The sequence below is a fragment of the Falco biarmicus genome, chromosome 7 (genome assembly GCF_023638135.1).
Source record: "Falco biarmicus isolate bFalBia1 chromosome 7, bFalBia1.pri, whole genome shotgun sequence".
Taxonomy (NCBI): domain Eukaryota; kingdom Metazoa; phylum Chordata; class Aves; order Falconiformes; family Falconidae; genus Falco; species Falco biarmicus.
In genome coordinates, this window is record NC_079294.1 from 58,704,029 (window position 1) to 58,716,901 (window position 12,873).

Below are 12,873 nucleotides of genomic sequence, written 5' to 3' on the forward strand. Positions count from 1 at the left end.
TCACATCTAACAATGCTATGAAACAAACAAGTAAACAACAGCATGATCTTCAGGGAGGAATTTTATTGAAATGTGGTTAACTAGCAAAAAACTGCTTGTCAAAATTCTTTAAAAAAGCTTTTCAGTAACTTTTCTTAAGTATTTATATCATCTTATTCTGTGGTTTACAGTCAACTAGATAAAAACAAAACAAAAACAAAAAAAACCACAAAAAAAACCCAAACCTTGTTCGGTTGACTGCCGTGTTCTGTACCTTAGCACGGTAACTTCAGCACTGAAGCTGATCCACCTACTCACTGTGCAAAAAGTTGTTACTAAAACTTTTGTTTCTGGGGGAAAAAAGGAGTTTGAGGTAGGGGTTTTGCTTGTTTTTTGGGGGGGGGGTTTATTGTTTTATTTTTCATTTAGAAAGTATCAGGAAAAATCAACCTGGTGTACTTATGGAATAGACATGAAAATCTTCTAGATATGAATAGATATGATAACCTTCTTCCCTGTGAGGGTGGCGAGGCGCTGGCCCAGGCTGCCCAGAGCAGCTGTGGATGCCCCATCCCTGGCAGTGCCCAAGGCCAGGCTGGATGGGGCTGGGAGCACCCTGGGCTGGTGGGAGGGGTCCCTGCCCCTGGCAGGGGGTTGGAACTAGATGGTATTTAAGGTCCCTTCTCAACCCAAACCATTCTCTGAAAAGCAATTTTCAGGGTATTAGTTATTCATGAATTGTTTGATGGACTTACTATATGACTTACTGTGGCCAATAGTCTCCAAAATGACATTCTTTCTACTGCCTAAGTAAATAACTAGCATTCTTGGAATCAGCTATTCCTCAAAATTCTTTTCACACACATACCACAGTTTTCCACCCATGATGTACAAGGCAAGGTAATTTGTACTGTTTACGTCCTTGAAGCAAAAGGGTTGTATTCATATATTCTGCTAACAAAGTTAGCTCAAAAAAAGTTTTCTACTACAGAAAAGGTCTCTTGCAGTAACATGCTGTCAAGTATGGCAGAGCCAACAGAGATGCAAGAGATACAAACTAGACAGATACTGCAGATGCACTCAACCCAATTTCATAAAAAGCTGATAACAAGAAATTACTGCTACCCTAGACAAATCCCTATCAGGGAATCAAGTTTCCTCTCCTCTGTTATAGGATTAAAAAAAAATACACAGATCCCATCGTCCTAGCTTTTCTCCCCCCCTCTTTCTCTCCATCACATCCCAAATGTTCTGCATTCCAGCCTCACATAACAGTAATATTTAGGTTTGGGTGGAGAATACTTTAGTTGCAATGGGCAGCCTTTGTCAAAAGTAAGTGGAAAAAACTAGCAAATGGAATTAAAAGTAAGTGGAAAAAACTAGCAAATGGAATTAATGTTAAAAGGGTAGAAATTATTTTCATGGTAATTATGATAAGCAAGGTAAGACAGGAGTAAAGAGGCAGATCAGAATAACACCAATTCTGATTAAGATCTGTTTCAAAGCCTGACCTTCATCAGTTGCTGACAAAATTCAAACCTTGCTGATGCCACAAGCCAGGCAAACAACCATCTAACACAGCAACAGCTGCAGTGGGAGACATTTAAACTCTTGGAAGTACAGCTGTTCACTGGTAGAAAGGATCATTCCTTCAATCTACAGAACTACATGTACAAAGGAGCAGGATGGTGCTATTCACTTGCAATACAAGCTATCTGGTAATCCTCAGTCTAGGCATATTTAAATTACAGTCAGTTTGAAATCAATAGCGTCCAGTCTTGCCTAACTCTCTTGCAGGAGTTCTTAAAGAAATTGCAGTTTTGACAGTCTGAGTTTTTCCTGCTACTTCGAGTGCAAAGATATTTTGACAGTTTCTTTTCTTCTTTTTATAATTAGAAAAACTGTCTCACCGGTCCATGCCTGCCCACACTAGATGCCTCAGGAATGATGCTGACATGCTTGTTCTCACCCTCCAGTTGATACGGTGAATTGCACTCAGATCCCTAGCACTTTGCATCCCCCCTTCACACCCTTACTAGATTATCAAATGACTATTCTGGCCTGAATTTACACAGATTTAAAGTAGGATATCATGGACTTCATTATCAGTAAGTGAGGGAATGGAAAAAGTGAGGAAATGTGGTGGAGCTCACTCTGTAAACCGATTACTAACACAGATTCTCTAGTAAAGACAGGCTTTCATTAGATTCTCTCAGTTCAGCAAATGCTTATCTACCATTCAAATGGTAAACAGCTGGAAAGCCTTACATTTTTGTGACTAAGTGGTGTCCCTGTCTCTGACAAATGAGTAATAAATAACGCAATCATTACAGAGAATTGCTCTTGTTCTGAATCTACTGGTGAGTTTTTAACTCTCTGCAAACAGCACAGCTTTGCAGGGGAACAGGATGCTTTTCCCCCACATTATTTTGCTTTTAGAACACATGTAGTAATAGGCCATATAATTAGCCGAAGTTTAGGAAAGGTCTTACTCCAGCTGTTTCCTAAAATCAAGTATTAAATATACAGTAGTAATCCAGTAGCATTTCTGCCATAGACAGTCTCATGTTTTGTTATTTTGCATTTGTACTGACTGTACCAAAGTGCTTTATTGTCTACATTGCATAGGAAAGAGCAAGTCACTGAAAAAAATGTCTAGTTAAGTCTCAAGACTCAGGACACTTGCAAATAACATAGAATCGTAAAGAAGAAATCTACATTAAATATCAGGTGAAATCCTGGACTTGCTGAAGTATATAAAGAGATGCCAAGAGCTTACTTTGGTCACATTGATTTGGTGGTGTCTATGAGTATGTACTATGATACAGACTATTTTTTTTATCATAATTTTTTTCTTCACAAGTTCCCTCCCTGATTTCATGCACAAGATGGATAACTAGCATTTTGTACCTTTTGAATATTTTACTTTACAGCACTAATGATGTTTTAATGTAGAGTGTGTATATGTGTGAGTCTAGGTTTTTAAAATTCCATTACAGGAACACCTTTACACCTACAGCATGCAATAGGGGCAGTACGTATTGGATCTATCACGCCTATTTAATTGGAGAAACTCACAGCTGTAGAGGGTAGCTGTAAGCACACAGAGGCACCTAATATTTTGGGCCACATCAAAAGATTTGCAATGTAGGCCCATGGGCAGCTGAAGAAATTGCTTCTCTAAAGCTCCATTTCACTTGAGGATTTTGGAAATGCTCCCGATTTATTTTCCTTGTCTACTGACTCAGAACCTCCACACTTCGGTCCCTGTCCCTTCCTCGCATTTCCCCAGTTCCTGTCTGAACTTAGCCTCTTCAGTGCTGGCCTCTCTTTTCCTCTGCACATTCCTGGGAGTGCCCAACCCAAATCTCGTAATTACTACCCAAAGCATTTCCCCCAGATTCTGACCAGTCGTTCTCTCTTCTTGCACAGCCAGCTCACTCTCAGATGAGTTACAGACTGCCTTAACACATAGGCATGTAAGGTTACCTACTGCTAAGTGATACCGCAAGTCCTTTCATTACGTACAGGTATAGATCTCTGTAAGATGTTAAGTCATGTGCCACTATACTTGCTGTACATGCTTTCTGATCCTTTTAACAGTCTTTTCTTCCTGCCTTTAACTGGTAGCATCTTTACATCACAAAATGCAGTGCTTAGTGCACTGTCATTTAACTAGATGTGTAGTTACTGGAAGTCTCTAACAATTTCAGCTTTATTGTGGTTTAATCAAGGAGTGTAACTTGTGGTGCAAATCAAAGAGGACCATATCATTTGCACAGTGTAGTTCTTTTCCATTAACTACAGATATAAAAAAAATATTTGAATATGAGGATAATTTTCCATTCTCATGAGGTATACAGGTAGTATTAGCAGGTCAATGAAGTCACAGTTTTAAAACTATTAAAAAAAAAAAATAAAGGCTGAAAACTGTCCTCCAATCTGCCTTTTGGTGGACTCCAATTAGGAGGAACTAAAATTGTTTTCAAAGATTAAGAGTAGCAGATAGACAGTGTAATAATGAGTACATACTATCAAGGCAACAAAGCTTTATTCTTCCTGTAGATATTACTGATAAATTATTTTTATATGGTCCATAAAACGTTTAATGATCAAATATATTATAGTAATAGTTACACTATATATGGACCTATGTGGTGTTAAAAATGGCTAGCCTGTTTGACCACTTAAGAAAAAAACCACAGAAGTAACCTGCATAATCCAGTCTTGATCTATATGCAATATTCATATCTATGTAAAGCTACAATCCGAGTTAAAAGCTAAACATGAATAGCTTGTTTTAGTATTTATTGTTACTAAGGTAAAATTTAAGTATTACATGTGAAGTCATAAGAACAATAGTTTTATGCGAGTTTTTAGGAAGATACTTCTGCAATGTTCCACAACTCTAGGTCTTAAGGTTTATTCTTATCCAACCATCTGTGTACATGAAGAGACATACACTTTTTTTTTAATTTAAAAAAAGAATATATTTAAGATCAGGCAGAAGAAAGAACTACATGGTAAGTACTTTGGTAAAATCTTAATACAAACATATGGATTCACTTCTGAGAAAGAAACCTCTGAACTTCATACCTGGCAAGATAAACTTCAGTATTTTTTCATATCAGTTCTGTATTTTTCATATCTCCACTGAAAATGTACTGTTACAATTCAATTCTGTGACAACATCTTAGGTTATGATAAGCACAATCTGAGTGTCCAGATGTCATCACAAGTAGGACTCCCTGAAGCTGAGGGTTATCACGCTATGAATAACAAGGAGACCTATCATAACCATATACTGTGCCAACTCCATCCAGAAAGGAAGGACACATCAGACTACTATCACATTTTGTTGTTCCATCTCCTTCAAAACTCAGTGTCATGATAGTCCATTGTCCTAGTGAAAAGAGCCTGGATGGCTTTACCTTGTACTACTGACTGAGCTAAGGTAATCCCAGCCTTTGATTTCCCTAAAATGAGCTACATAAAAAATACATTTCCTGTAGCTAATTAACAAACAAAAAAGGAAGATGTTGTATAGTTGTCAACTATTTGATAGTTTGGGTTGGGTTTTTTGTTAATTTGTTTTGGTTTTAGTATCTATTGCATCCCATTCTAATTTTCCTGTAGATTTAAATCAGCTCAATATGATGTGGATGAATACAAGGAAACAAAGAAATGAATAATGTTTAAGGGATCGGTTTTGAAAATTGCTAGAAAAAATTTATTGTCATCTTTTCAACATGATTTTTATAACACATACCAGTTATGAAAACCAAAAAGACATTCTTATAGCCAGACAAAGGATTCATAATTATCCTTTGTAATCTTAAAATTACACTTAAGTTTAAAACCTGAAAAGATAAATCCAAACTGAAATGTCATATTCTCAATCTCTCTTGATTTTACTGCTTTGTTAAACAAGTTTATTTTGTATGCATGTTGCAGTGTTTTTCAGATATCAGTGTTGACGAAACATTTGCACAAACAGCAGGACTTTTCTTGTATCTTTTGCATGTAGCAAAAGTTAACCTTGATCTAATCTGGATTTTTGAGACCAGGGAACTAAGGATAAGGATTTAAGCATAAGAACTTTTAGCACTTCATATCTGCAGAATTTTTTTCCATAGGACTTTCCAATCCCATTTTAACTATTGCTGCAGGGCATTAAAACCCAACATCTTAGTTTTACAGTCTGATACAGAGATTTTTATCTTCTACGGTCTTAAATTCTGAAAGTTCTGGAAGGTGTTCTAAAGCACGTTTTAAATGGATGGGGGAACAAGGAGCACCAGAATGACAGTTTCTTAGTAAGTATGTGTTGCCCTGAGGGTAAAGCTGGAAGTTTTTTTAAAAAATGTTGCATTCATGACCCAATGCCAAACCTAGGCTGTACATATTACAACCAGCCAGCCTGGAGATGAGGAAAGCATGGATCCCTACAGTTATGTTTTAATCTAAAAAGACAAAAAGTAATTTCCTATATGAGGGAAAAGGGAATAGACTTTATTAAGCTGTTTCCATTTGAAATGGAGGCCCATGTACAACCTTCATAATCGGAAGCAAAGTGCTTGCAATTCATTTCCACTTTTTTCTTTATAGCGTGCGCACTGTGGACTGCTGCCAGCTAGGAAGCAGGAACCAATGCACAGGTTAACGTAAAGGGGGCAGGCTTAAATGTTAAAAAGGATGGTTTACAGCACGTGCATTTTGCATGTTTTCATGTTTCGTGTGGGCTTGGTACCTTAACACATTCCTTTAAATACAACCTCGCTAAAGAAATGCAAGAATCGCTAGGCATTTTAGGTGGACAATTTCTATATAACCTTAAGGACTTGCTTGTGACTGGATTTCCAAAGCCCTGGGCATGCACATTTGTAAGAAGATAGAGGAAGAAGTGCCAGTCGAGCTAAATTTCCCATAAAACTAAACCAGTTCAGTTTGAGAGAGATACTAGTTATGTTTGGTTTAAACTCAAGTAGGTTGGACCATTCAAGGGATCAGGGATTTATGCAGTGAATCCGGACTTGTACATGCAGATCACGATGGCATCCTTTCACGAAAAAGTATGCAATTGAACTTCTATATCAAGACATAAAACCGTGATCAAATAAAACTGCAGTTAAAGCATTGTGGAAAGAAGTTTTTCTTTAATTAGAAAACATGAGGATATGAATGTTATCAGCAGTAATTAAAGATTAACTGCATTGTTCAGTGACTAAACTTAGAGCTAGTGCCTTCTTTAAACTGCTTTTCATCTGTTCTAAATAAAAAACTTCATGAAGATCTGAACTAAGTACCACTTACAAACCACACTTAGAGCAAGTGATTTATTTTTTCAGAGCCAAGAGAAATACATGCCTCTGCCTGGACCACGAGTAGCTCCAGCTTTCTGGAAACAAAACCTCAGGTATGTATTTTTCCTCCTGTTACCAACTGTCAGAAACCATAAGTTAGTAAGGAAAAAGAAAAATTAAAACCAGTGTGGATCCGAAAGTGAAAGTTGGTATTGCACATAAAAGATGCAGGATATTTACAAAAACATTTTCACTTGCATCCTGCTTTGCCGAGTAAAAGACAGATTACCTTTTATCCTCGATTGCTTTCTTTATAATACGCAACAGATAAGCCTTTTGAATGCCACAAATTTTTTTCATTGCTATCATTCTGAATTCAGACTGTGGAATGGATCAGAGAACATACTGATAAATCCAGCAAATGTACTGGCAGAAACCGCAACTGGGATAAATCACTTCAGTCCCCGCTTCTTGTCAGCGTGGTGGTCATGGGCTGACAAGATACAAGTCAAACTGGAAATAGCTGTAATCACAGTTTACAAGGGTTAACTCGATGACAGCCACTTCTTTGTGTACCTACTTCAGGCATCCAGCCTGTGAAAGCCCTAAGCACCATACTTTTCTTGTGGTAAAGGTGCATATATTAAGCCTTTTGCTGAACTAAGAAAATTAGGCTGAGCCACAGAATCTGCAGAACAGCCTAATATGCTGAAATGGAGATAATGACATGAAAAGTTGATTGACTTCGGACTTCGAGTGAAAACTGTTTAAAAAAAAGAAAAAAAAATAGAATGCAAAGCAAGTGACAAATGGGATTAATTCCAGTGAGCACCGAGAAGGGAGTGGAGGATGTGAAGGAAGGAAATGCCTCATTCTGTTTTTGCGTATAGGAAAGCCTGAGTAATACAAGGTTGCCTGGTGCCATACACCTTCATGCTCATTTTGGATCACTCCAGCGAAAACCCGCAATTTGCTGAGGCCCCCCCCACCACAAGGTGGCACATCTGTACGCCCCATGATTTTTAGCTGCCTCTACAGTTCCAGCTTAACTGCCTCCACAGTTTACTTCATTTTTAAGAAGTAACTGTTTCCCATTTCTACAGAGAGGAAGGAGTGGGGGTGGGATAATAGCAAGGAACGATAAACTGCATTATACTATCAAGTGCAGACAGCTAAAGGTAAGTAAACTATTCTTAGTATGTGGATTAATTCCAAACTTTCCTTGTTACCATTATTTACTAAAGGGTCTGAGGTGTACTCACATCAACAACGTGGAAATCAAACAGGAGAAGGCACAACAGAAAACTTAAGCTTCAGTATTTTTTACAAATACATTGACCAGAATCTCAACAGAATTTAAGTGTGAAATGGCACACGGACTTTGGATAGCAGACTGGTGCCGAAGATGGAAATAAGCATACAGAAGGAGAACACTAGGCATATCTACACATTATTTTGATGGTATTTGAAGCCTGCTGGTCACCCGTTGGTTGGTATGCAGTATAAAGGGGGTTTCTTGCATTGCTGCCACTTTTCCTTGTGTTGTGAGTTTCAAGAAGTAATAACAATGTAGGCTAAGGAAGGCTGTGCTCTAGCAGTAATTTTTCCTACATGCTGATAAAGGTTTGAAATTTCCAAAATACATTCTCATTTTCACCTAGTGGCTGATGAAATAAAAATCTCAGCGCAGTTAATTCTTCTTTTCAAGTCCATGATCTAAAAATATACTGCGTGATCTATAATGGCCACAGCGCACCCTTCTCCACAGTACATAATGGACCCACATGTTTCACATATCCATCAGAAAGGCACTGAGCAGACCACGAATCCACCAAACTGCAGAAGAGATTTGAAAGCAAACTGAGATAAGGGTGTGAGTACAAAAGAGAGAAGAATTTTTTAAGGACAGAAAAATACTGACCTAAATCAAAGCACAGAAACACTAGCTAGCATGCAAAGCAATTCTACCCCCACACTGCAGAATATATGTTTTTAGAAAGTGGATTCTTGGAGATTTAAAGTATAAACTATGTACATAGCTCCCTCTGATGACCATTGGACACGATACAATGCAAGGCTCCTTTTATTTTTGTTCGTGCATTCAACTGACAGCTGACTGGTTAAATTCTAATTGCTTCCAAGTGAGGTCAGCAAAGGTATTTATCGAAAAGGACTGAACAACAGGCTCAACACACACACATGCACGCGCACGCATAAGCACATACACACCATCTCTCCAGCGCGTTGATTTATGGAAACAATTATAATTCTAGTGGAGCCTTTCTGAGCTGAGAAAGTTTGTAGCTACAGTAGAGTGTCTCATGTTGCAAAAAGCAGACAACAGAAATGGAGTACTTGAATATCCAGCTCTTATCAACAGGAACAAGTAAGTTATCTGTCCTTTACAAGAGCATTCAACAGTTTCTAATAGCTAGTAACTTTTATCTTCGTTTGTATATACTAGACTTTTAAAAAGCATTAAGAGAGCGATTTCTGTTAATAAACTGAAAGGGGTAGGAATAGAAATACAAGACTAAGACTGTGAGGTCTGTTTTGAAATCTGATAGATTGTCCTAATAGTGAATACATAGTTATGAAGTAATCAGCAGAATTTTACCATGCATGATGAAGTAGTTCAACTGAATCAATAGGGGTTTTTTTGGAGGACTTAAAACTGAGGACAAAACTATGTTTACAGTCAGTTTAAAAGTCTGTTTATGTAAAAAGTTGTGTGAGAGATCTATTGCATATACATTTGTGTATTTTTAAAAAATGAGCTTAGCATGTCATACATTTATGTGTAGTACTTTTCAGTAGCATAATGTATCCTTGCACGTTTGTAAGAACTGAGCACTTACACATGCACCTTTTCTCACAGATCTTTTACTTTCAGTGCAAGCAGCAAATTCAAGTAGTACAGAAGGTCACGACAACAAAGGTTTTTATAACTTGTGTCTTTAAAGGATATTCTGACTGAAGAGATATTTAAGAAGCTCTTCTATTTCGCCATTAACTATTAAGGAATAACGATCAGAATTCTAGAAGAGGGAACAATCTCATTTAAATGAATCTGTAACTCGTAAAGACAGAAGGCAGGTCAGTGACCTAAGAGCAACAGTCTACTTGAGATTTAATTTTCATTATGTTGTTCATGAACACCCAGAACACTGCACTATAATGCACAAATGGATACTGACATGGATCCTGCCAATTTTGCTCTACAGATCATACTTTTACATTATCTTTCTAATGGGCACTATATCTTTAGCTTGCAATGACATGACTCCAGAGCAAATGGCTACAAATGTGAACTGTTCCAGCCCTGAGCGACATACCAGAAGCTATGATTATATGGAAGGGGGGGATGTAAGAGTGAGAAGACTTTTCTGTCGAACTCAGTGGTATATGAGGATTGATAAGCGAGGCAAAGTAAAAGGGACAAGAGAAGCAAACAACAACTACAGTAAGTAATATTTTTGGTTTTTCTATTCCTAAGTTTTTTGAAATTTATACATCATTGTTTCCTGTTCCTTGATTTATTGTAATTTCAAAAGAATTTTGTAGAATATACTGAGCATTGTATAAGAAAAGTTTTCCAATTAATCCTACAGCAGGACATTTGTTACTGATTTTGAAATGCGTCATTTTAAATACTACATTGTAGATCTGCTAATGTATTAGCTACAGCTGGTAACTATTAGCAAACAGAGAGCCTATTTTAACAAGTGAATTAAGGTTGTAAGTATGGAAATGTATAACCACAAACTCTGCTCATAAAATACTTATGAAACTTTAAACGACATTTATATAGTCCACAAACTACCTAAAAGTCTGGTGTGTTTGAATTAACAATTAAAACATATGCAATATTAGAAAGTTCAATGGAAAGAATTATGTAAACTCTCTTGCAAAATCTTTTAGATAGTTTGCCAAGCCAGGAACAAAATCTATTATAGTTTCTGCAGTTCATTATTACAATGATCATGATGCTGAAAAAATACTCTCTCCCCTTTCTTCCAAAAATATGACTCATCTAGAGAGAATGGACATACAATATTTTGCAAAGCTGTACCTAATACAATTTTTGAACTGGCAAAAGAATTGTGTACTGATTTGTATTTTCCACACAAATACCTATATATCTTCCATTTACACTTGGAGGAGTCTATTTTACAGTCACTATTTTTGCCACTTCAACTTTCACGTTATTACTAATATATTGTTTATTTAGAGAAACATGACATTTACTTGAAAAGACATTGTTAAAGACACAACAGGAAAATACATAGGATTATAATGCATATTTCAGAACAAAATCATAAGGAAAAGGGGCCAGACACATGCTGGTCTAGTGTTTATAGTCAACTGAAAGGACAAATATATTTCCAAGGATGCCATTAAATACACTTTTAATGTAGGTTGTATGTATTATTGTGCTTTTATTAGCAGCAGCAGCAAAAGAAATCAATAAATCAAACTTCAAAAACTGTTAGTGTGATTCAGCTTTCAACAAAAGCTGACATTATTTTCTATAAGAACAGCACTTTTGCACACTAAGCGCCTGGTTAGTGGGCTTCATAATTTATTTCTGTACTTCGTTACTACACTAAGTGCTTGGCAACTTGCGTGGCTAAAATTTCATTGACTGATGTTACTGTTTCTTTTAAAATTTGGTTCCATATGTCTCCTTTCTTCCTACACTATTACGTAGTGAATAACCATATTCCTCTGAAAGACAACACATGGCCAGCAGCCAAATAAATTATTTGGTCCATATTCAAGGAGACTCCCATTGAGTTTCAGGAGGACATTGCTACAATACAGATTCATAGGGCTAGTTTTGAAGTGAAATGTTGCTCCCATAAAAAAAACACTGCACAAAATTGTTACTGACTGTTGAAGTATTTTCTTTAAATTTTTGCAGATAAGTGAATATCCACAGTATCCAGTTTTTTTCTGTTATTACTTACAAACACTTTAAAGAAATTATGACAGCATACAGAGCTGAAAAATTATATACATTTGCCTTTCTTAGTTCTAATGATGCTTAAGAAAAAAAATCTTTGCTAGTAATTTACCACTATTTCAAATTCAAGTAAAGGTTCTCAATTTTCTGCAGGATCCCATGCTGCTGAAGCACATTAATGACACCCTGAAACATTCTGGAGTGAAACCATTAAAGAATATCAGATCATTTTGTGCTAAAGGCAATCCATTTTCTTGCTGTTTTCTGAAAACTTTATGAATAGTTAGTGATGGCAACTAACTATTACAAATAACAGAAAGGCGACCTTAAGTCATTAAACCCTTAAATTTATATTGCAGTGAAAAACATTTTAAAATTCTTTTGCTGGTAAAATGCAGTGAGTATCAGGAGAAAAAAAACAATCAATACTTGAATGGTTTATCTGGTAACTGATGTGTACTATGATGAACTGTCTCCACTAAAATTAACTCAAGTATGTGGGAAGTCTCCCACCATCTTAACTCTCTTCCTGTAATTTATCTATTGTATACTAGGAAATAATATCCAAATGCTTTTGTTGGACAAGTTGAATAGGGAAATATAAACAAAGAGAACTGGAAAAACGTGAATACTGATAACTTCAGGATTTTCTGAGAAACTAAAAAAAAAATCAGTATTGTCAAAAAACCTTTTTTGTCATACTCTCTATTCAACAGAATATGTAAGAAGCCTTTTTGAAAAATGTTTGTAGCGCTTTACTAAAATACCCATGAAGAAAATAATAGGATATGATGGGAAAGATACTAGAACAAAAAAACTCCACAACACTACCCACCTGGACTAATAAAAATTTTCCTAAGCAAAATTTTTAACATTAGAAATTAAACAGACTATTTTTATCCAGGATCTCTGAAAAGCATAACTTTAAAATCACACCCATTACAAAGTTTTATTGATCTGGGTGTTCAAATATTCTGGTTTCATGGTTTCCAGTTCTAAGTTAATAAATCAGACCTGTCTCTCAGGATGGAATCCCAGTACAGTTGCAGCCAAATTAATCAATGGGTACAAAAAGTGTTGCTCTGAGAAGTATCTTCTTATTTTATCCTAATTTTCCACTTAATA

At 36.4% G+C, this 12,873-nt stretch overlaps 1 protein-coding gene across 2 annotated transcripts in view; it reads left to right on the forward strand.

The window, feature by feature from the left end:
- The first annotated feature begins 8,958 nt into the window (after window positions 1-8,958).
- Window positions 8,959-12,873, forward strand: part of FGF7 (fibroblast growth factor 7) — a 29,973-nt gene continuing 26,058 nt past the window's right edge. Inside the window, exons 1-2 of one of the 2 annotated variants that reach the window (XM_056346340.1) lie at window positions 8,959-9,168; window positions 9,661-10,245. In XM_056346340.1, the coding sequence (XP_056202315.1) occupies window positions 9,960-10,245 (286 nt within the window). In that variant the 5' untranslated portion in view covers window positions 8,959-9,168; window positions 9,661-9,959. The remainder of the gene's footprint in view (window positions 9,169-9,660; window positions 10,246-12,873) is intronic. The other variant, XM_056346341.1, reaches the window with a different exon arrangement.